The sequence below is a fragment of the Lytechinus variegatus genome, chromosome 3 (genome assembly GCF_018143015.1).
Source record: "Lytechinus variegatus isolate NC3 chromosome 3, Lvar_3.0, whole genome shotgun sequence".
NCBI classification, from domain to species: Eukaryota; Metazoa; Echinodermata; class Echinoidea; order Temnopleuroida; family Toxopneustidae; genus Lytechinus; species Lytechinus variegatus.
The window spans coordinates 41,981,006-42,007,670 of record NC_054742.1 but is presented as its reverse complement, the minus strand read 5'-3'; the positions used below and the strand labels follow the sequence as shown (position 1 = coordinate 42,007,670).

Below are 26,665 nucleotides of genomic sequence, written 5' to 3'. Positions count from 1 at the left end.
TATCAGTCTCATTTTATCCCCCCAGAGTTATTTTTAGATAGCGTTTTAATAATATGAAACTATTCAAAAGTAGGTTTCTCCCCTCTTTTTTATTCAAGTTTACAATAAAAATTGAACTTTTAAAGACTTTTGGCAGTATTCACTTTCTAAGAATGCTATTAGGAGCGATTATAGACTTATTGATTAAGCGCTTGGTTAAAGCGAAATGTTGAGAGGTTCTGATGGAATCATGATAAGGGAAAGAACATGGTATCACTTCAATCGAAAATTATTTCAATCGAAAATTACTCTTCTACAGTTTCTAACTTTAAGAACACGAAACTCTTGGATGGCCTTCGATCAATATGACATTCATATTTCTTTGATAGACAGTTGGCTACCTATGCTTTATAGCTACAAAGTAATTATCACGTCACGTCCATCATGCTTTACAGTATAACTACAAAGTAATTATCATGTCAATCTCGTGCGCCTGACTTGTCGGGTTTTAAAAATAATAGCAATGGTATATTGAAAAATTGACGAGATATCTCGACGATTCGAAATCTTTTCAAATGTCTGCGATGTTTGAACAAATCATACCTTTCATTTTCAAGGCTGCATCATAATCTGTTATTCGTGAGACTCCCCCCCCCAAAAAAAAGGGGGCAAAAATGGTTTTAAATGGTTCGATGAAAATGGCTGATATTTCAATACTATTTTTGTTGAAAAGAAATAAACACCTTCCCAATTGATTTATGAAATTCTAAATCTTTTTACCTTAAATTATCTGAGAAAAATTTGGTTAATGAATTAAGTAATACCCTTTCATTTAACTGGTCTCAAATAGGACAAATCTTGTGTGGTATTTTGCATCAGATTTAGGCTCGATCCGGTAAGCGATGTTTGGAGTCGGTTCGGCTGTTAAATCGATGTATGCGGGCAGGATAACCATTTGATTTTACGTTATGTCATTAAAAAGTACACTTCAAGAGGTGGCTGAAATCCTAACCAATCAATTCGTTATATTATTATACCTTCTCCTTACAGTTGGCAAGAGGGACGGTGGAATGTCACAAAATACTATGAGCAAAAATGATGAGGTAAATATGTTTCCTTTGTTATCATGATTATGCAAATACAAGGTATTTTAACATTTATTCATTATCATACAATGCAGGTGACAAATGGTTTAAGTTAGTGGAATGAACTGTTGTCAATGGTTGTATATACGTGTATATATATACACAGACCTTACAAAAAAATCAACATGCTCTGCTACGAGTGAAGTAAAACGTTTAAAAAAATTTAAAAAGTAATAGTACAAGAATGAAAGAAAGATAAATTTCTTGAATTGAGTTTAAATGTAATGGTTCCTTTTATAAAATCGACGAGGTTATCATTAGAAATGTACATCACTTGGATTATTCATATATCGAAGTATTGTTGATATTTGTCGTATTTGATTTTTAGAGGAAAGGATTAAAAAAAATTGCATAATCCTCACAAAATCAGCACCATTCACAAAGAACTCTTATATGGTGACGTGATAATTAATTTCAATATATTATATACTACAATCGAGGAGTAACACCATTAATACACTTACATATACAAGAAAACCGATGGGTCAACAATCATGATGGTACTTGGGAAATTCAGATGAAGAACCACCGACACATCCCGTCACGCACCTCGCACACTCACACAGACACCCATCCCCCCACACACACACACACAAACATACCCTCCCATTACATACGTACACACAGGACCTCACGTACGCCATAACTTACTAGTACCCACTACGCAGCATACACACTCCCCCCACACACAACACACATCCCCACACGCCCGATCCAACGTCCCCGATAGTGTTGGTTTAATATCTGGGGACGATTGTTTACCATCGGAGACCCTTGTGACAATCAGCATGCTCATTGTTCCCCCTTATCTTTTTAGTGACATAGCAAAATTTACAAAAAACACAATAGTTGATTTAATTTAATAAAGTAAGCATACAATGAAACTTATTGCAAATTAGCCTTGTGATATAAACAGGCAATCAAATAAAGTCTACTATAGTTATACTGCTACCTTTACTACTAGGATAAGGCATACTACAAAAAGAGGGACGGTTTGCGTCACTTAACGTAGTAGAGCCTAGCTCTTGTCCCCCTTGGCTATAAACCCCTTGCAGAAGCCTTCGTCGAACTCACCTAAACGACCTTCATTTGCACAAAGAATATACTACATGTATCCCCAAAATGAAGATGTGTTTAGTATGTGAATCTTCCCGTAAACTTGAACTCGAAGATCATTAGCGTATTAAAGGGGAATGAAACCTTTGGAACAAATAGGCTTGTGTAGAAACAGAAAAATCAAAGAATAAGAATAAAGAAAGTTTGAGAAAAATCGGACAAATAATGAGAAAGTTATGAGCATTTGAATATTGCAATCACTAATGCTATGGAGATCCTCCTATTGGCAATGCGACAAGGATGTGTGATGTCACTGATGAACAACTTCCCCTTTGGTGGACTATAAAATACCCTCAAAATGTCTCTTTTTGCTTTTTCTTACGATGATACAAACTCTTTATCCATTATGTATTCTTAAAAATATGTATTACATGCCCTCATGTAGAAAGAACACATGATCTATGGATAGATGTGATAAAAGAGGCAATTCAAGTGAGGCATATACTAAAGTAATGGGGAGAGTTGTTCATCAGTGACATCACACATCTTTGTCGCATTGCCAATTTGCTATCTCCATAGCAATAGTGATCGCAATATTCAAATGCTCATAACTTTCTCATTATTTGTCTGATTTTTCTCAAACTTTTGTTGATCTGTTTCTTTGAATTTTCTGTTTTCACACAAGCTAATTTGTTCCAATGGTTTCATTAGCGTATTAAGTTAAAGACATTCGCCTCGGAGATAACGGATGACGTAAACGTTAAACTACTTTTATCAATACATTATCACACACCAGGGATGAATGCTATTAGTCATTCCAGATATCAAACAAAATAATCCAAATCATCTTAACTGCCTAAATATCACTGAAGTGCCCCCGCACAATTCCTTATAGCCGGCAACAGTGAAAATGTACGCTGTTATCTTGTTTTTCTCTTCAAAAATATGGTTTGTTTTCTTCTCTCTTCTTTCATCTCTTTAGCAATATGATCAGTTCGTTGCCGTCCTCATCTGCGAAATTATGATATCCCTTATGAAATTAATACTACAACTACTATTACTACTACTACTACTACTACTACTACTACTACTACTACTACTACTACTACTACTACTACTACTAATTAACATTATATGTATAGCGCTTGTCACAAAACATGTCTCTAAGCGCATAGGAAAAAATAGAAAGAAGGAAGAAATACTAAAGGGAACAAATTTGTAGTGGATCCTACAAACCATTTCACAGTATATTTTCAAGGGATTGTTGTGTGTTATAATAGGGCAGTAGGGAGAAGCTATTCAGCCTTGATTTGTTTCTGGAAAATAAAAAAAGATTTGGATAGTGAATAAAAAAATAAAGAACAGACGATAATAACAACCGTTTGCAGACATAGAGACCCATGCCCCCTCTCATTTCCCTAGCAAATGATGGCTCGTTATAGTATGAAAGAAGGGTACTCTCAAGATGAGGTCGATTCCAAGAAGAGAATAAAATAAGGTAATTACTGTCACAGTTGAATGTCAGTATATACCGATGCGCTCATAATGATTGCTGTATCAACATCATAATATAGCCTTTGCCCACACTGTGACGATCCTTTTAGAGGGAAAAATATATATATCTTGCGTTTATTTTTCGCCCGAAATTCATTTTACATATTGCCAAATGAAGACTGTCATTATAAGCAAAGACATGTTTTAAATCATGATAATCCTAGCCAATGATTTGAGGGTAAATTCACACTGCGAGGATAGATTAATCATAGTGATAAGGAATATAGGCATTTGACTTACCGAAATAGGTTTCTATCAATCATTCAAATGCACATATAATGTCTGATTCAACGAAAGAAATGTATGAATATATCAACAAACATGCATAGATGAAACATTGTTGATTAATAATCATAGGTCATAAACATATATGAGACTTCGTAGACTTTTAATAACTAAATAGCGAATTAATTTTTTTTACTTATGTATCCTTTTTTTGTACATTTATTTGAAAAGATGCCTGTTAGATTCTTCATAGGTGTTTTTTTATCACTTTTACTTCTTTGCAAAGAGGTGGTCGTTGGGCTGCTATCGCGAGAAAAGATGGCGACTAAATGTATTTTCATTATTACATTATCTGCCTTTAGAAATTGTAACAATGATTCTAGACCGCAGCTGGAAGAAAATTGGGTGGATGTATGTGCTTACGCTTTTCTGTTACTACTTACTACTTTAACCCCCGCTTTAACCTTAAAGATATTGATGGTAATTTCTAGTGGTGTTAACATGGCAATATTCTTACTACAAAGGTATTCGGCATAATATTCTTTCATTCTGAACAAAGCCGAAACTTAGGCCTTGTATTTTTTTTATTATTATTATGAAATGGTTGACGTAGTAAGTTTGTAAATTGGCGTCTTAACTATCACGGAGAACAACCCATTGTAATCCGCACCCTATTTTTCCTCCTAATTTGGCTAACTTCACAGCTGACATCACTTAAGGCTCGATATCAAACGGACTCCCGCGTTTCAGGTGAAACAACCTGCCTCTTCTCAAATCGATCTTAAAATGCTTTTAGAACGTCTCTTGTAGTGACACCTCAAGCTAAAGAATACATACACCACCAACTTCAAATTATTTGTGTAACAGTGACATTTCATTTGCTATAAGACGGTGTCACAGCACTTTGAATGATTGGTCATTCGGGGCTAGAACAGATAGCGGTGGGGGCCGCTGGAAATGGGATGGAATACTCTGAATGGAAAATTTGGATGAACTAAGAGAGAGAAGTTGAAAAGGAGTAATTTGGTCGTCTTCCTTTCTGACAAGCAGCTGCCTTCCTATGACATGACACATGGGAGGCAGATGGGAGCATAATGGGAGAATGATGCCTTCTTGCTCGACAAGTATCTGAAGAAAAAGACTTACAAGAAAATTATAAATATACTTTAAGGGAATTCATGGGTTATCATCCAGACGATGACTTCTTTTTTTAAACTTGACTGCATTCAGTTTCATCCTCTGCTCCCAAACGAATACACGCCCGTGAAATGCAATAGATATAGTGAATATTTACCAAAAGGGAAATAGTTTTCACCTACTTCATGGTTGAAAGTTTGTTTAAAGCCTTGTAACGACCAGTGAGCAATCGCTATAAATGCCCTGACAAGAATTGTAAGAGAAACGGGAAGATTCGAAAGAAAAACCAGACATGAAACCCAACATTGGATATTATTTGTCGAAATATTGAATAGGAACACCAATCTGGCCTTGTTGATTTACGTTACCATGGTTTCTCAAATGTGGTACCTTTAATATTTTACCTCGAACATGAGGATATAAAATGCAACTCTTAAATCTAAAACGTGCTATTCCGTCACTTCATCTCATTTCACGGGAAGTAGCAAATAACGCTGAATACATTTTCAAGAACCCTGCCGGCTGTCAATTAAAATACATTAAAAAGATGCCTTGCCGCTCTGTAACTTCGCACCCTAAATTCGGACTTTTATAAGGCTACATGTGTACTGATATGAGATCTAAAGCTCGAGGTATTTTCTGTAAACATAGTATGCTCAATGCTAACAGAGTTCCAAATCGATACTCACCTGATCTTATTTTCTCCTTTCGTAGAAAAAATAATGAAACAAACTAACTATTTAAAGATGAATGTTTAGTTTATAGTTTGAAGATAATATGAACAACAAATAACAAATGCATATTTAAAATGTGAAAACGAAATTTGTTTAAAATTCTCGTAATCTGTGATTTATAAGTCCAATATGAGCTAAGTACCAAATTGACACACACGTCATTTTGACAAATGAAAACGCTCACCAATTTGGGTGGATTTCGACTCTGGTAAATGCAAATACTAGAGTTTACGTCTGAAATTGTATAATGACGATTCTTAAAATTGTATGAAACTGCCAAGGATTATTTAGCAAAATCGTTATTTTGTTTCATAGACGCACATGATTAAATTAACAAACTAAATTTATATAGTGTACTTTCCATTCTAATAAGAACGTTAAGTAATGGATTACTATGGCAGAAACGATGTGACAAGAAAGGCTATGATTCGCTTGCTTGGTGACGCACAAAAGATGATTGATGACATAAATGTCAATATTGGCTAGCAGTGTTATGATAAACGGCTTAAATTTGTCAAAATTACCCAAACCCTTATGTATTATGTATTGTATAAAAAAATCGCATGTTCAAACAACATATACAAAATAAAAGTGTGAACTCTGCTTAAAATCTTTGAAACGGAATCATAGTACTGCTTTCAGACTATTTATCAAAACACATTTTACATAACTTCTGAAGGTTTCCATGGCGAAGAAGAATAGTGTAGTAGGTTTCACGGTACACCACGTAGAAAACGATGTGAAGAAACGATGTGACAAGATGTGACATGTAAATTTAATAATACATGTTATTAAGTTCTCTTTCAATGTTTCATTCTTTCAATAAAAACAAAATCAGTCGTTTGTGTTATCAGTGTTTCGATTTTTATGTGATAATACACATAATTTTGCTAATATTCTTTTAATTCTTATCTTTACGAGCTTAAAACTTAATAAAATATTGAAAACCATTGCTATTCCATAATCAGAAAGAGAAAATAACACACCAAAAGGATTATTTGAAAGCTAATAGGATTATAACGAAGGGAATTTCGAAAGTATTATTACGTTGTTTTTTATGTGGGGATCGATTACCCTAAAAGGCATTCATATAATTTTAACATAAATACACTGTTTAATATCGAGTGTTTAATAAATTTTGTTGAATTCAGTATTCGTGTTTTAGCACATATTATAAATTGTAAAGCAAAAAAAGGACCTTTAAAGTCATTGAAGTTGTAATATCAATTGTATTTGTGTATGCATATCTAATAATCAGTTGGCAAAGCTGAAATTTAGCTTTTACCAGCCACATATAAGCTAATAATATTAATAACACACGAATCAACCCTCGTACAAAATCATCAATGCGTATAATGCTACTACAGCATGCTCAAATAATTCACGGTCTCATCGTAAAAACCTAAACCTTTACTGTTCATTGACAGTTAACGTGATTGACAGCTGTTTTTGATGCAGCCAAATTAGGTTTCATTAGAATCGAATTATTGGCACAAAAAAGGTGTGTTTTTTAACAATCTGTTTTAAAACTCCTTCCCATTCTCGTTTTAATCGTCATTCCATTGTGCATGATTCCATGTTAGTTTTTTGTATCGCCTCTTTCCTAAATTGTAATTTTATTAATGTTAATCCCATTTCATAATAATCATCTCTGTCCTCCACCTCTCTTCCTCTTTCCTTTTCTCTCTCTTTCTTTACAATTTCCTACTGCGTTTCATCTGACTTCCGCACCAAACTGTCTTTCTTGTTCATTCGTTATCCTAATTCACCTACGCAAGATTTAAAAACCAACATACCGGTTTGATATCTGGTATGATCTTGCCTAGCCTTATAGGCCTACATACGTACATATTATAATGATTATCATTTCAATCTCCCATCGCTTCATTTATCTTCTGTCAAACGACGCACACTTCCCTTGGCTCTACCCTCTCTCATTTTGTGTAAAGGCGATCTTTTTTTTTTGAGCGACGTTAAATTGAATAGCAATATGAAGTGCGTTGATCGGCTAGAATAACTGCTGGTCCACTCGACGAACAGGTTTAAGGTTCACGGAACTACACCAAACTTGTTTCCTGTACGTGAGCAGGGGTTAATGCTTTCTCTTCCTCCGTCCTTTGTTCTTAGGAAGTCGGACTGAACACGAAAGAGCTAATTACTGTCCGAGAACGGGCTGTCACTCCGTTTAAGTACCTGCTTAAAGATGCGACAAATACCAGACGCGCTCCCACCGACTTAAGAACCTAAGTGAAGGGTTAAAAAGTGCAGGAATATGCAGACTAGTCCATTCCTTAGTCCAGGAGAAGCATGTTTGCTTTCGTTAGTGTTGATTTATTTTTAAACGGAATGTACCCTGTAAAAGGTTAATAGATTCGCAACTTAAAGCGTTTGTCCGTTAAATCGCATCTCGAGAGAAATAGGATCCTATAAGCCACAAGATAAATGAGGCCATGTTCATCAAGAAAAAGATACCAATCGTCTCGAGTCTGGAGCGATTAGATAGAAACTGTTTCGCATCACATTTTCAATTACCTGTCCACATTACTTTTAATGTTTATTGTCAAATAAGAAATGAACAGAAATAAATTAATGAATAATAACATAAAATGCATGAAGTAGGTAAATTAATAAATAAGTATGTGACTAATGATTATAAAGTTATTATTAAAGAAAGAACAAATATGATTGACTAAAATTAATAAGAAGAAAATTAATAAGATAATGGATTTAAAGTATATAGATGATCAATTCAAAGAGTATAGGCCTACTGCGAATGTTTGGATAATTTCCTTCAATTATTAACCCAATGTTAAACATTATTTATGTTAATTATATGAATCTTTTAATTCCTCATTTGCAGACATTTAGGAAAGAGTATTTGCTAGATTCACTTGAAGGTTTCAGACAGTCGGTATGTCCTTTTGACTCAGTCATCGAACGGTTCTCACAAGAACAGCAATTGGAACTATGGCAGGTAAGCACTTTATTTCACCTGAACTAAAATTTTTTTGGCAAAATGAAGTTTAAATTATCTAAAAGAAAATAGCAAATAAGATTGGAATAAGAGATGTCTTTCAAAGTACAATGAATTTTTCAATTCAACGACGGAGAGTTCTCTTTTGAATCTTTTCTACAATGAGGTATCCGGCGAAGCGGATAGGAGGGTGAGTGCCCCTGGTACCAATTTCAAACTTCATGAAATAAAAAGGCAAAAGAGTGATAGAAAACCACAGAGGGATATATACGTAGTGAGATCTTGGAAGGGGGGGGGGGCTTTCACCCAAATTTCCCCAGGATATTTTTGGCTTGAATCCTATTTGAAAGTTGATGGGTAAAACAATCCCAAACTATTTGGAATATTATTAACAGTCGAAATCACATTACTCAAACACTACCCAGTTGCCTGTGGCATTGTAGTGAAACAACACTTGAACAACTGATTTGATTATATCCCTCAATAGAAATTCTAGAAATTCAGACCAAAATGCCTAATTTTGGTGCTTTTTTCAGGGATTCAGAAATCTAAGGGCGATGACATGCATGGTATCCCTACATAAAATCAATGTAAACGACTTACTTAACATTATAGGTAGCATATTTCAGAGATATAGTTTAGAAAATGAAATACATTGGGCATGATAAATTAAGATAAAGTAAAATGAATCTTAATTTTTCTAATGATAATTGGCTTTGGTGAGACTACTACATATCGACCACCTCTTTTGAAACCGACCACCTTGCGCGCGTTAAAATTATTGCGTATTACAAACGATACGCGCAGGAGAGTAGGCGCAGTGTCCATAGAAACGGTAAGAATCAATTTTACGAGAAAAAAAAAGCAACAAAAAAATAAATATTTAGTAGAATTAATCAAAATTGTATTGACCAGACCCAAACCCCGCTGAAAAACGAAGAAATCCGATAGGAAACGGCTTTAGAACAAGTATCCGTCGTCAATCGTCGAATCATGTGCCGGAGCTCGCAATGGAAGTAGTGAGACGATCATTTAGCATGTTGACATCACAGAACTGATTTGGAAGAGTCAAAATACTTCGCCACCGCGACAAGAATAGGCCGTAAACTTAGTGTATCGCGGGTGGTTGGTTTCAAAAGATGGGAGCAAATGAGCAAATGTAAAATCGTCGCATTCGTTGTTCGTTGATATATACGCTGATTGAATCGGAGTCGCCGTGAGAAACATGGGAATCTGATCTGCTCAATTTTCTGCACAAATGAGATGAAAAATGGGTAAAATTGATGAATATTTTCGCAGATACAATGCTTAGAAGATTAGGTGGTCGATAAGGGGTAGTTCCAACCATACTTATTACTTAAACCATGAACAATATAAAGGAATATCTAATAACACATCAACCATTATAAATTGAATTCCGCAATTTAGAGGGCGAATTATGTGGAAACTGAAGTCAGTGATGCAAAATAACGAGGTGTATGTTCTGATGTACAGAAAAAACGCCCCTAAACGGCCCTCTGGGGAATATATGGATTCATTTTTTTTACCTCTCTTTGAAAATAAGTCATTTTCGGACCAATATCATGACTATATTTCTACAAAAAAGTGGCCTGGGGTGGTATTCTGAGGTCATTTTATCTTTAAAATATTTTATTTTATCTCTTAAAATGAAATTGGTATTCTGAGATGAGATTTTATCTTGCGTATGAATTTTATCTTGCGCATCTACAAATGATACGCAACAGAACAATGCCTGCGTACACATACCCATCGCGTATCTGGCCATTGCAACGCAGATGATGTGCTTGCGCCCCTGTTACTTTGAAGAAAAAATAAAATAAACTTAAAAGAGGGTAGAGGCTATTTTATCTCTGCGACGTTGATTTCACCAGTATTTTTAGGTGAATTAACCCCAAATGGTGACATGAAAATGAAGAAAAATTATATACTTATTGAGAATAACACCTTAACGTTGTTCCTGTACAATCAGAGAGTATTTCATAAGACTTCTTTACTAATATTGTCTTTGAAATGATGTTTGAAAAGATGCGATATAGACTTCGAAAAAAGATGAGAGTATTGTCCTTTTTGTTAAAAAGATATCTCCGTAAAGACGCGCAAGCGTATAGTGCAAGCGTATTTGAAGTCAATAAATTGACGCAGTCTGGCCCCTTTGCCACACCTCCTGGCGGAATGGATTTTAATTGGTTGAGTGATATGAGAGAGCTATAAAAGAGCGTTTCTAATTGGATATTGATTAAAAAATAGGTGTGTCTTACAGAGATAAAATGAAGATAAAATGGTTCTCAGAATACCAATTCGGAGAGATTTTAAGGGTATTTTATCTCACTGATTTTAACAGAGATAAAATATTTTTATTTTATCCGAGATAAAATGGATCTCAGAATATATTAATACATGACGTTTTGAAAAGCCTCAAAGATTATTTTGCGATAAAAATTTTCATGATTTTTATGTATAATAATTCAGCTTATCTGTTATTCATTCCGCAATTCCCTCATAGCTGAAAATAGGGTTATAATTGTACAGCAAATATGCAAAGTAAACAAGCAGTGGCGTAATGAGGCAACATATTGAGAAGGCAGAACATAGCCAATGGGGTTTTTCCCTCAAACATGTTAAAATTCTAAATAAAATGTTGACAATGTTTAATGACAGTTTTGTGTTGTGAAAGATTTTGACGTGAAATTAGAAAATTATCTTATTTCCACCCTTTTCCTGTACCCCCCTTTTTTTACTTTTGGTATTTTGTTTTCTCTCTCTCTTGGATGCAGAACTTTCTCTTTTTTGTTGCTGTTTGGGGGGAGTAAGTGCCAGTGCAAACAAGCATTGATAAAGCCAGTTTATTTATCAAAAAAGTCTGAGATGTTTCTGATGTTTGAAGTTCAACTACTCAATATTCACGTACACTATTATTCCCATGCTACAATGATGCAAAGAATTGAAGATCATGTCTGGAATAATAGCCGGGATATGAGGTATTTGTATAGCAAAGGGCATCCTTAAATTACCTCACATCCAATTGAGAAGCCGACTTTGGAAGCTACGACAAGCAAACAAAGTACAACGAAAATATATAGACATGACAGCGCACTGAAAGCACTTTTTAGCGATGTTATTTCTTTGCGACATTAATTTTTACCTCGATGACTTTGAAACGCTACATCCTGTAATTCATGTATCTCATGAATGTATCTATATTCCCTCTTGCACATTGCAGAAAATTCTTACTAACATAACTTTTGTAATTCTATAGTATTTGCACATAATGTCACATGAATTTACTTGCGATTAACCCGTAAATGCAATGAGAAATAGTATCTAAATTAAGCCTGGCATTTGCATCAGTGTATATTTTACACTGTCCCTTCCTATTATATCAATTTTTTTTATTCTTTGAAATAAAAAATCGATACTCTCTTTCCGTCTTAAAACGCAGGAAACGCATTCGTTATAATATTATCCCACTGTCATTTTTTTTACTCTTTAGTTCTCCTGAGTTCTCTTTTCAGTTCTCACAAACTAGATCATGAATTGTGTGTCGAATCTAGGTTAGTTGCATTTGATACGATTCAAAGACATGTCAGACAGCGTGGACATAACACCTGGATACAATCTAGTCGAAAGAAGATTGAAAGCGGAATTAATTAGATATAAAACAATAAATTTCATGTGGAAAAAGAAATTCAAAAGAAAGTACTACACTATCAATTGTCCTATAAAACTGTGGTGCAAAAAAAAGATTACATCTACTAAAGAGAAGAAATAATAAGATCAGTCAGAGCCAAACTATCATAGGAGATGAACCTTCCGGCTTCCTCTAAAAATAAATAAAAAATGAAATAAAAGAAACACAAAGTAAATGAGCTTTAAAGAGATAGAAGTTTATCGTGCGTATTATTTTCTAAAGTAAACAAAGATGTGTTTTCTCTCAACGGACTGCTCTTTATGCACCCGAGGATATAATATTGTTGCAAATTGAGAATTATTTATTTGTATCCGTCAAATTCAATCATAATTTGGGACTACCTGCAATGATTCGCGTACCGAGGACATCTTGGATGTGTTGTGTGTCCTCGGTCCAAATGAAAAGTTCGTATATGTGTGTTTGTTCTCATTTCCGCCATGAGGTATGTAAAGGTACACATTCTTTATGTCACAATTTTACACACACCCTCATGTATACAATCATACACACTCTTAAACCCTTCCACACACCGACCCACACACACAACTGTACCCAAGGACGAATCAGTACACACCCACAAACGCACACACTCTTTATCTTTCTCTCTCCATCACGACCCCTATATCCCTTTATTCTGATCTTTCTTTCCCCTCTTCCATCCAGTATCTAGACTTTCTCATTCTTCCCCAGTTTAAGACCCCCCCCCCGGCCATCAATCATTCATTGAGCACGATATGTTAGGAATATTGTTGTATACTGCGGTGATACATGACAACAGGAAACTATGAATTATTGCTCAAAATTACGAGGGATTTTAGAGTTATTCATTTTGATATAACAAATTAAAATGACGCATGAATCATGGCAGAAATTGAAATGAATGAGAACATGTGATTAACATTATATAAGAATACGGAGTAGGTTTTAAACATTTGTTTGGAAATGGTTTGAGAAGATTCTGCGCCTGACATTACTACTGTCTGGACCAAACAAAATTTAGTTCCAATTGTTTACTCGACTCATTTCGTTGCACAAACGTTGCTTTGTTTCTCTTTGTCTCTTTTATGCACTATATCATTAAAGCACATTAACCTTTTAGAAGGACAATTTCATGTCATAATGTCAAGACAAATAGGTTGCAGGAAACAAAGATGGCTATTAAATATTATTATCAAGTCACAACCGATAAACTCTCCTAGGAGTATTCGTATATTTTGTGAAGTATAAAGAAAGAAATACATGCAATCGTATAAATTTGTATTGTATTTTCATTCCCTTCAGTTCTCCCCTTCACCTACTATTCGTGGTTAGTTATAAATCTATTCTTTCCCGTTGATATGTGATTTTACAATAAAATAAAAAGGTTTACCCAATATTGGGTAAAATGGGAATATGTATGTTGGTTGGGTATAAAGATACCAAATATCTTATATATTTTACGCAATGTTACGTTGAAATTTTGCTTTTAAACATGCATTTTGCCCAATAAATGTTCCCTTTCTACCCAACATTGGGTACAATTTTACTCAGTGTTTTTAGAGTGTCTGCCTTTGTGGTTGAGAGTTTTAAGAAAGCTTTTCTTAAAAGTTTGATATATATATATATATATTGCTCTTTTGAAATGACAAATAAATATATATAGAAAAAAATCACAGGCGCTGATGTATTTGTTCTTAATTCATCGTGAATATATTAATAATAATAATATAGGCATATTTACCCAGGGTAGCCACTTCAGTTTCGAAAACTGTTCTATCAGCGGGCCCTGCTATTATTGTTACCCCGGCTTTAGCTGAGCTGCCTAGGCGCTCAAGCATTCAAGGAATTTCTTCCTGCCGGGTACCCATTCACCTCACCTGGGTTGAGTACAGCACCTTGTGGATGAGTTTCTTGCTGAAGGAAATAACGCCATGGCTAGATTCGAACCCACGACCCTCTGTTTCAAAGTCAGAAGACTAATCCACTGGACCACCACGGGACAGTGATTGCCTGGTCCCAGAGTCGCTGACGGGCAATCAGACAAGAGGTTCGAATCCTGCAGGTTCCAAGATTTTTATTCTTACTTATCATATCGATCAATGCGATCTTATTGACTGGGTGATAGCCAAAAATTGTATTTTCGATATATTGCTCTTTTATTGTTTTATCTTCTTTATTGTCTGATCAACAGTGAGTCATTATTAGTCTGGTCTGTTAGCGTAAAAAATGCCCTACTTGTGGACACGGTGGACAAAAGCATGATTTTTTCTCCAGACCATTATTTATGTATAAGAATTAAGAATGGGGTATGCTCCAAAAAATCTGGCTGCAGGAACAGTGAAAAATGGGTGAAAATGTCAGAATTTATGAGTTCAGATTTGTCTGATATATAGACTAGCGCTGGTGCAAAACTCAATAGCAGTGCATTATTTTGCATTGGATTAGTTCTTGAATTCAGACCCTTTTTGAATAGATCTTCTGTTTGTCCTTGCATCTCAATGCACCAAATATTTAAAGGAGATGCTAAACAAGCTGAAGGGTGACGGTGGAGGGGGTTGAATGTTGATGTGTATGTACATATTTTGGTCTTGGGGGAAAGATTTGCAAGACACATTTTTTGCATGTGTTGGAAATTGTGTTGCCATGGTAACAGTGTACCATTGCAAAAATAAGGTAAAAATCTTGCAGTTGGAACTACTTCCTCTGTTTTCATCCAATTCTCATGAAATTTGGCACACACATTGATCTTGAGGTGAAGATGTCCAATTCTTATATTTGTGTGTCTTTCAGAAATCTTGTTGCCATGGCAACAACATATTATCTGGTGAAAATTGGGGAAAAAACCTTACAATTCAAACTGTTTCATCAGTTTTCAATCAATTTTCATGAAATTTGGCACACACATTGGTATTGAAGTAAAGATGTACAAGGCACTTTTTGTGTGTGTTTCCAAAATCGTGTTGCCATGGGAACAACATATATTATATGGCAAAATTTAGGGAAAAAAAAACCTTGCAATTTGAACTACTTTTTTCATCAGTTTTGTTGTTGTTTTGAACCAATTCTCGTGAAATAATTATGGCTCACACATTGGCCTTGAGGTAGATGTGCAAGATCCTTTGTCAGAGAGTGCATTGCCTTGGTAACCACATTTGGCCAGAAATATGGGGAAAACTCAGTTTTCAGCCTGTGCTCATAGAAGTTGACACAAATATTCATGTTGGGTAAAGATTCATATTCAGTATTAAAAGGGAATCAAGCCTAATTGGTCATAATGTTGTGTGCATGGAAAAGGAGAAAAATAAGAATGGTGAAAGTTTTAAAGAAATCGGACAAGCAAAATAAAGCTATGGCTGCTATAAAATTAAGATCCCTAAGGCTACTTGTATATGTAGAATTCAAATTGGCAACTGGGTAAGTAAATTATGACAAGGGGTGAGGCCGCAAGGACAACGTTCCCATAAGACTAGTACTTAGTTATCAGGATTTTTGGTTTTCTCCTAAATCCCTATTCCATTGGGGCCGTAATATAAACCCGGTAGTATGTTTTATGTCCTCATGAAAGAAAGATATAATTTGAAGTAAAACTTTTGAAAATTTTTTTTTTTAGCTAATTAATTATTCCAGTACATGGAAGAGTGGTCCTTGCCTTCTTACATCACTATGACATCACATATGCGGTCAATTTGAAGTCTTCAAGGGTATAGTGATTACCAATGTTTATAACTTTAATATGTTCACAACTTTGTTATGGTTTGTCCGATATTGTTCAAACTTTGACCTATAAACTTGTCTGATTTTTCATTTTCCTCTAAAAACAAGTGTTTATTTGGGTTTGATTCCCCTTTATAACGTCATATATATTAATCACCTTCAATAATATTTATAAGCTTTTTTTGGGGGGCGGAGAAGTTCCTTAAAAACTGACAACATAAAAATATAGAAGGTTAAAGGCCATGACCATGAGGAACTTAAACACTCTTAAAAAAACCCTTACATTTTTTTATTTGGGGGGGGGGGGGCTTTAGAAAATTGCCACATAAAGAGTAAAAGGAAATTATAACGACTAGGAACTTAACCCCCCCCCAAAAAAAAAAGGGGGAATCCTTTACACTTCAGCATATTAATTTAAAGCCTCAAACATTCTGCTTTGAAAAAAAAAATGTTTCCGGTGTCCAATTAATCAATGTTTAATTTGAAGCATGAAGCAGGGGCTGTCACAGAAATATACTGAAAAAATTAAATGAAAGAAAATATAAGGCTAAAATCTATTGTGCACATAGGTATATTTTTGATATGGTATGTTACTGAGTCATGGATTGCAAGTGAATTTCTAAAACAAGTAGATTTTTGTATATATTTATATTTCTATAATTAGTTGCATGATTAAAGGTACACTTTAAAATATGTCAGAAAAAATATACTTAGAGAGAGACAGGAAACAGGAGATGGCATGGTGAAGCTCAAAATCAAGAGTGATGTGAAAGTTAAAAAGAAAGAGTAGGAACGGAATATGAATATGAATATGAATAAAAGACTGAGTAGGAGAATATAAATAAACAATGGTTAATTGGGTACTGTAAACAATTTTTTTATCAAATCAGAATGCATTAAACTTCAAATGAATGGTCTGAAGTGCAAAGGACTCTTCTTACCTTTGAGGGGGGGGGGCATTTTCTGCTAAAAAGTATATCAGCCCCCTATTTTTTCGGGGGGGGGGGGTTAAGTTCCTAGTCATAATCCTTTAACTGTAATTTTCATGAGGCCATTTTCTAAAGACCCCCCCCCCAAAAAAAAGGGTAATGTCTAGCTTTAAAAATGCATTGACCCCTGAGGGACAAAGGTGTAGACTGGTTTGAGCATGGGGAAGTAGAACTAAAAGTGGTATGGGGAGGGGTGCACATCTTGGAGAGGTGGAACTAAGGTTTGGAAAATCAGCTGTTGAAAGTAGAAGGGGTACACATTTTGTTTTGCTTGCCAGTGTTGGAACTCCCCTGCTTCAGCGGAAGGTTTCATATTCACCCAGTGTACCTCCAGCCTATATATGCCCTTAAGGGGATGCGTTTTTTAAGAGTGTTTATCATTTTTATGTTTCTAATGGCCACTGCCTTTAACCTTCTTTGATGTCAGATTTAAAGGACTAATCCTGCCCCTTCCCCCCAAACCCTGAAATATTAATGAAGGTGATTAATACCCCCACATTTTAATGCAGAGAAGACATTTAGAATTTAATATGAATCTTTACCCCAAGATGAATATTTCTTCAAATTTTTATAAGCACTGACTAAAAACAGGGGAAAAGTTTGATCCACAATAAGTTTTCCTACATTTCTGGCTATCATATGTGGCTACCCTGGTAATACACTCTCTGATAAATGCAAAAAAAAAAGGTTCTTGCACATCTTTACCCCAAGGCCAATGTGTGAGCCAAATTTCACGAGAATTGGTTCAAAACTGATGAAGTAGTTCAAATTGCAAGTTTTTTACCTAAATTTTGCCATATGATATTTTGTTACCATGACAACACAGTTTCTGAAGCACACATAAAAAGTGCCTAGTACATGATCTTTACTTCAATACCAATGTGTGTGCCAAATTTCATGAAAATTGATTGAAAACTGATGAAGCAGTTTGAGTTGTAAGTTTTTTCTCAATTTTGACCATATAATATGTTGTTACCATGGCAACAAGATTTCTGAAAGACACACAAAAGTGTGTCTTAGACATCTTCACCTCAAGAACAATGTGTGTGTCAAATTTCATGAGAATCGGTTAAAAACAGAGGAAGTGGTTCTAACTGCAAGATTTTTACCTTATTTTTGCAATAATACACTGTTACCATGGCAACACAATTTCCAACACATGCAAAAAATGTGTCTTGCAAATCTTCCAAAGACCAAAATATGTACATACATATCGACATTCAACCCCCTCCACCGTCACCCTTCGGCTTGTTTAGCATCTGCTTTAAATATTTAGTGCATTGAGATGCAAGGACAAACAGAAGATCTGTTCAAAAAGGGTCTGAATTCAAGAACTAATCCAATGCAAAATAATGCATTGCTATTGAGTTTTGCACTAGCGCTAGTCTATATATCAGACAAATCTGAACTCATAAATTCTGACATTTTCACCCATTTTTTCACTGTTCCTGCAGCCAGATTTTTTGGAGCATACCCCATTCTTAATTCTTATACATAAATAAAGGTCTGGAGAAAAAATCACGCTTTTGTCCACCGTGTCCACATAATTTCCCTAACTGACCAGACTATATGTAAAAGGTATATCTACACCATACCCAAGTATCAAATGCAGTGGTGTTATTGCCCCCCCCCCTCGGGATGCTAGATGTTAAATGGTACCTCGTAAGTCGCAAAGGCCAATGCAGCTCATGCTGGAACGACAAACCAGCTTAAGTGCCAAGAAACATCCTATATTGAGCTTTTATTTGAGCACTTTATGCTCCTCGAACAAAAAGATAGGAAGGAATGGTAGAAGAACTTTAATTCATCATTATAATTAAAAAATAGAGATTTATCTGTAAATAAAATTCAAGATCAGAAGTTTTTTTTAGGACTGGGTTATATGTATTTGACAATATCTTTCTTCTGGGACGCACTGTGGAGCATTTGTTCCTATTGGCAATTTTATTTTCAAGCCATTAATGACAAGGTGATGCCCCCAAAAATCATTTTTATTTTTTTTCAAATATCCTTAGAGCATTTAATTCAGAGCAAATTGTTACGTAAAAATGCAATTATGATCATTCAATTAAAATCAAAATGGCTATTGTCAAGATTCTGAAGAAATGAACTGACTGAATTCAGACGACTTCAATTGAACACACCAATAGCAATGATAATAATCTGTTCTTATAATAGCACTGAGATTTAAGCCAATAAAGGATTCCATTCATCGAATTCTGTAACTATGTCATTTAAGATGATTATTCTTATAGTATAAAATACAACGGTAAAATGCATCATTTTCTTGTAATAACCAATGAACACACGCCATTCGACCTCGATACAGACTTCTCTCTAAATTCAAGGAAGACGATTAGTTTAAGGGAGTGGTTAGATGTGATGGTTGAAGTTGATGGCACGCCACACCGCACTCCTCTCGACTATATCCTTAAACGTGTCTCCTGTGTTTGCTTAAAATCACCATCTACTGACAGGAAAGAGACGAGTAAAGATACATTCTAACCAATGGCCATGACCCCAGCCACGATCGTGGTTATATCAACAAGAAAACAATCATCAAAACAAGACAAAAGAGAAATCACAGACTAGTGTAGTTTGTCAGGATGTCCTATTTTCTTGACGAATAGTCTTTAAATAAAATACGGTGACGAAATTACAGAAAAGGGGCTCTTGTAAATAATAATAATATAGGATATTTATATTGCGCACATTTCCACCTTGTTAGGTGCTCAATGCGCTCCTATATTCTTATAGCATCCTTATTCTAACACTCGAGTTTTCTGAAGAAAAGGTTGGGCAATTGTTGAGTTTATATACCTCTCTTTCATATTTTTTTTTGCAAATAATGCAAATATATCTTGAAATTATTTGAGTTGACGTAACGTTAAGGTTTCTAACTCATTTTGCTAAGTAACGTCATTGAATGCATAACTTTGAAGTGATTGCCCCGTACTCATAACACCCCAAGGGCCTTATATAAAAGATTTAGTACTTATTCGAGAAAAAAATACCCATGATTAATATCTTATGCAGCAAGATTTTTCGTGAATATTCTTTGCCATTATCAATCGTTTTGAAAATACCATTTCAAATACTTCGAAGTCTATCAGTGTGGTAACCACTGTTAAGGAAATACATAGCATAGAGACACGTAACATACAAATAAAAGCATCGCCAGTCCCTTTTCACCGACTTAAGAACAGCTTCTGAACCATTTCAAATTATGTTGTTATATGATTGTGCATGAAAAAGATATAGAAATGGTTCATAGGGTCAATCGAAAAAAAATACATGTGCAGATGATATCTCACAACATATTGAAAAATAACCGCAAGGATCCATTCTCGGTCCATTGCTATTTTTCATGAAAGTTTTGTTGAAGACTGTCTTTTTTTGTAGCATTTTCTTGCAATTTGTTTGTACACGTATTTTGTACACGTATTTTGTTAGATTAGCACAAATCCATACAACTAAAATAACTGCAATATCCAATTAGCGATTTTATATCGTTGAAAAATTCCTCAGATCGGAAGTTGTGGTTTTCGTTTTGACAACACCAAAGAGGGTCAAGGGGAATGTACACCCCCCCCTCGTTTTAAACGTTGTCCTCCGTTATTTACTCCATGCTTTTAAAACCCCAAGTTTAATACGCCTATAGAATATTCTCATTTTCAAATAAAATGTTTCGGACAGAAAATCTGTATTATTTCTATTATGTCTAATATCAAATATTGAATTATTATTCTTGATGTGCAAATTATATGTAAATTTATACACTCTGTAGTATATCAGTATTTGTAACTTGCTTTCTCCACGTCTCTCTGTTTTATCTCCCCACTATTCGTCCTCTTTCTACATCTTTCTCCACTTCCGACCGCGATTTTCCCCTCCTTCCATTTTTTGTTCTCGCCTCCCCCCTCATACCTCTACAGATAATCGAAGACTTCGCAGAAAGGAATGGGCTTGATCTCCGCTAGAAGCGCATGTCACGTGGTGTCACCGCATCACGTAATCACACATGGCACTCACCTCAATAATTCGTTATTGTTTTGTAAATAACCCCATGAAATTGTTTATATTTTGAATTTCTACGTAGATCACTTTAATCTGGACCTCTACCTGTTGTAAACAATAGTCAAGATTACAGTTTCCTCTCGGTTGTACAGAAGAAAAAAAAATGTTTCCCTCACTCACAACCGGGTTTGATGTGGCTACATCATACTGAAAAACTCTTTACTTGGAATGAGTTTTGATTCTTGATAAGTGCATTTGTAAATTTACCTTATAATAAATTGTACAGTAAATAATGTAATATATAGTACATATCATTTAAATTTCATTCTATTTACACAACCCCTTATTCCACAGGGACCCTGGATAAGGATTTTCACTATAAAGATTCCCCTCGTAAATCACGCTCAAAAGATTAATCAGATATTTTACTCTATAGCCTTCTTTACAATTTCCATAATTAAATGAGGTGAATTGTCTGATATTTCTTTTCAAAAGGGCTGATTTGAATAAAATATAGACGAAGATGATTATAAAGAATCACATTGCTGCTTTTTTCCATCAATTTAATTTTGAATATTTGATAATTAGAATTCCATTTTATGCTTTAAATTTTTCATATGTCTGTGCATTCTTGTATACTTTTGTATTTATTGATATTTGATTATTCCATTTCTTTTGATGAATTCAATATCAGTTGTTTTTACTTTAAAATTAGCACGGCGAGAGCCGTATTGAAGTGGATTTGTCAACTCTACAGAGATCTGATAAAAATGTATGATGTTATATGGCAGAGAAACAAAAGAACCAGTAATATATTTCAAGGATACGTGTACGATTGATAAAAAGCATCTTTATAAAGCATATTGTCATCTAAGCATGATTATGTAATAATTAGATTTTTTATTGTTATTTTTTATTATTTCTTATGTCAGAGCAAGCCATATTATTACAAGCCATAGGCGGTGCTATATACCCGGGAAGAGTAGGATACCTCCTATATGATTCTTCTTGAAGGGGGGGGGGGGGTGTAAATAAAAAAAACGTCTGGGTCATCAATTGAGACAAACAAAAAAAAACAGTCAAGAAAGGCCGTAGATGATTTAGTTGCAGAGAAATATATAAACATGTTTGAAATTGGGAATAATTATCCTGCCATATTTTCACATTGTTCACGTTGTTTTAGTAGAGCAGATGATTAATATGAAGATTCGTAACTACATCTTAGTCTAACCCGTAACTTTTGAGATTTACTGAATATTATTCGGAACTTATATGTACTATCAATTTTAGGATTTTACCACTTGACATTTTATAAAGCTAATGTCTGAGAAAAAGGCTATATGGTTTATCATCTACAGATATTTATTAGGTTCTAGAGATTTGTTTTTTTTTCAGCCATACTGTACATTAAAGTTCACACGAGTTTGAAAGTTGATTTGAGATAAGGTAAATAAAATCGGAAGGAATATATAATAATTCAGCTAATACATGTCTGCATAATAAACAGTCAAGTAAATATTATTTTGAATAATGTTCATATTTAGTAATATCTTGACAGAGTTACATGTTGATCTGGACAAGTAAATAAAAAAGTGAAGAAAACAAATCTAAACGAAAGCTAATTATCCTTCAAAAAAGTGTTCATATGTAAACTGAAGTAAAGACTTATTTCTTACAAAATTCAGCGAATGGCAGGATTCGAACGTGTTTGATAAAAGATTGATAAAAATATCAACGTACAAATAATTGATAAAAAATTGTTTCTAATACGAATTGGATATATTTTAAACAAACATTGGTATGCTGAAACGTAAGAGGTCGGTTTAAAAAGTTGCATAGTGTTCTTTAGGTTGTATATGAAATGTTTGTGCAGGTCTGATTTGAGGTATTTATACTCGATTCTGCCCAAAGGCACGTCGGCTTGAAAATGGTAAACTTTCCTCTCCCTTCGTAGGTAGATTCGATTTGGATGAAATGCACATTACAATTTTTAAATTGACTTAATGCAGAATGCCTTGGCTCACAGCATAGAAAGTTCGTTTGAACACTTACATTATTTTAATAGCAATCATGGCCAATTGTCATCCAACAATTACACTACAAAGAGGTCAATGCGTTTCAATCGATAGTCTGGATTAGTTTTCATGAAGAAAATGGAAATGCATATTCTGGTAAAACTACTTAAGTATTTGGCATATTGGTCTATATTGCTAGATAAAATAATGTTTGGAAGCATAATTTACATTATTTCTTTACAAAATGATGTGAAATGAATGCTTTAAAGCTATACGGTTGTGGCATCCTGAATTAGTATAGGTCTTGAGCGCATGCAAGAAAGAAGATGTGGTTTATCGACATGAACAGTGTGAACATATGGTTTATGAATTTATCAACCTGGAAAATAGGCATCAATTTTATTACAACAAATGGCATGGTGAATGAAATATTGTTCTATAGACGCATTTCACATCATCTTTCTCATCTTAAGTGGAAATCCTATGGATAAAGAGCATTCTTCTGCTCATCTCCAAGGCAAATCCGATATGATGGATTCATGGATGGGAAATGCAGGTTGGCAAATTAGGATGACCAATAAAATAAACATAAAGATCGAGAATGGAGTGATTCAACTACTTAATAAATGTTCAATTATGCAAGGACGTTGTCGAAGCGTGATTTTAATCTCCCTCGCATCTTGACTGTGTTTAATGATAAAGGTAAAGAGAGTAAAAAGCCTCGGGGGTTTTATCGCTTATTCAGATTGTGTTGCTTGGAATGAACTATTGGTTTTGCCACCTAAAGACCCTTCCTTTTTTTCAAAGTGTTTACAAAGGGGATGTAAGATTTATGTTACCCCTTACATTTCATGAGGTTGATAGAAGTGTGATTAGGCGAGTCACAATTTGTATATTGCTTCAATATCAATATGAAAATTATGAATTGTTCCCATCGCTGTTTTGTTCCCTCACACACGTATACTGATTTTGTTGTAACACACAATCGGATAGAAATAAAATAATACAATGTGAGAGAATGGAATAATATTTCTCAGCCAAAATATGACTCCGATTTTATTAAAAGCATGTAATTGCGACAAAAGAGAATACCTAATATAAAAAAGAGTAAATTGAAAACAGTCAACAGATGCATACGACATAAATATAGCTTCTTATTTTGCGCGTGCAGTAGCACGTACATGTACCTTGGTCAATTTAGGATTTTCTATATATATGAAGAATAATACAGTGACAGAATTCATTAGAAGTTCACATAAATAATCACATTACATATCGCTGACAAAAAGCAAGCTGATGTTTTAAAAAATGTATGCAATTTTATAATTTTCTTTCTAACATGCATCAACATTTAGATCATTTATTAGTGCTTTCTACGTTTTAATTCTTTTTTTTTATACATTTCCCCGTTTTCTAAATTAGTTAATTTACGAGATACTACTTATTCTCAAAGGTTTGGCAAATAAAGTCACAGATTAGCTGTATTTGACATTGACAAGAGTCTGATGCTTAATATATGTTTGACATGTTTCATCAATATTGATGATTTGCAGGTTGTACCTATTTAGTGGTCATGTAATAAAATCTGTTAAATGTTTATATCTTATTGAAGCATCAAATCAGACAAAAAGACATGTTTGGACATATTTCCATTTCAATGCATTACCATGTCTTTATACTTTCTTGATCAATTAAGGGGGTGCAATTTTTAAATGGGGAAGACTTAACATCACTGAATAAAACAAACCAAAAATGAAAGACACAAAATGAAGAACTAAGAATGTGCAACAATTAGGAATTTCCTGAGGGACTTGAATACCTTGTAAAGAAAAAAAAAACAAGGTTCTGTCGGAGGGGTATTAAGCTTGTATTTGTGGAAGTCAAAAGGTATTTAGACATGTTCTTTTTACTTATCTTGTACATATCAGACAAAAATATTTTTCTTTGGTTTGTAAACTAGTGTTTTGGCTTGGTCTAAATAAAAAAAGTAATCTGTCTTAGAAAGTGTTGCTGAAGATTTTTTTTATCAATATGGATGGAGGATGTGTGGGTGGATATAATCAGAGAGAAAGTGTTTGAATTCAAGTAAAGGATGAGTTAACTTTGAAGAAAAAAACCCAATCTTCTATGAGTAAATGTAAGGTCTACATGATTTATTCCTAGAGTAATCAACAATACTTGAATTTTTCAGACAATCTGGAAGACATAACTGTATCTAAAAAGGCGACAGGGTTTGCCATACACTGTTCTGTGAGCATTCAGCATGCAGGAATCATAGTGTAAATCATGCCAGCTGGAATATAGTGCTGTACACTTTTCGCAAAATCAGACACCTTGATAAATAACTGCCCACTTCGCTTATAAAGCTGTAGCCATTACCGTTTGGCGTAAATAATCAAGAGTTTTTTAAATTAGCATCAGAATCAGCAATTTTGAATTTTGAATACTAGGAAGTCTCTCTGACCTCAAGACATGTCTGACAGACACGATTTCTGTGTCACAGCCAGACTTGGCTGGATTGTGTACTTGCTCTGTCGGGGGAGCCTTTCATGAAAGGACTTGTCAGACGTTTTATCCGACAAGTCCAATGTTATCCGACAGTTGCTATAGTAAAAGTGCTTCTCAACCAATCAGAATCCAGGAAAGTTGTCAGATCTGACAACTTGTCGGACGAAAATATTGATGAAACGCCCCCCAGGTGGGTGCTCGCAGTGTAAGGCAAACCTAAATTATTCAGTTTTTCTTGTTTAAGATAGTTAGCGACTTCTTTCCTTGTCTAAAACTTATACTTATTGTTGATGATACAGTGGAAAAAGAAATGGTACATCTGTCATTCCATTAAATACAATATTTTCTACTATCAACAAAGTTAACCTATCCATTTGATGTAGAGGAGAGTGAAAAACCCTACTGTATCTACCTCAATGATCCTCTTCTTGACATGGTGCAGTAATTTCAAATTTTGAGAGTTCCAGAACTATGGAATTTTCATAGGATATCGTTAAATACATTATCTAGTCATGAAAACAAAAACATCATTATTAGCAAAACCTAACAATTGAAAGCAATTCCCGCAATTTACTCTGCAACTTAAAAGCAAGAAACCATTCTACATATTTCAAAGGTATAGAATGTAAATTTTTGCAGGATGATTTTATCTGATAATGACATCTGTATTGCATTAGGTGATGATGGATCACCAAACCAATATTGTTAAACAATGCAATCTGATTGTGTTAAATAAATAACAAATTCAGATCTATGTCTAGTTTCTATAGAAAAGGAAATGTCAGAGAGATGGTCTTGATAAAAAAAAAACAAGAAATCCACAAAAATACAACAACAAGGAAGGACAATGATGACGAGAATCACATGAAAATGAATTTCCTTATAGCAAAATACATATGAAGCACAATCTATTTACTTTACATATTTTCT

At 34.4% G+C, this 26,665-nt stretch overlaps 1 protein-coding gene across 1 annotated transcript in view; it reads left to right on the top strand.

The window, feature by feature from the left end:
• The window catches only part of LOC121411058, a 48,316-nt gene extending 22,988 nt beyond the window's left edge, over positions 1-25,328 (top strand). Inside the window, exons 3-5 of the mRNA XM_041603541.1 lie at positions 1,030-1,082; positions 8,691-8,804; positions 21,131-25,328. Of these exons, the coding sequence (XP_041459475.1) occupies positions 1,030-1,082; positions 8,691-8,804; positions 21,131-21,175 (212 nt within the window). The 3' untranslated portion in view covers positions 21,176-25,328. The remainder of the gene's footprint in view (positions 1-1,029; positions 1,083-8,690; positions 8,805-21,130) is intronic.
• Positions 25,329-26,665: the final 1,337 nt, after the last annotated feature.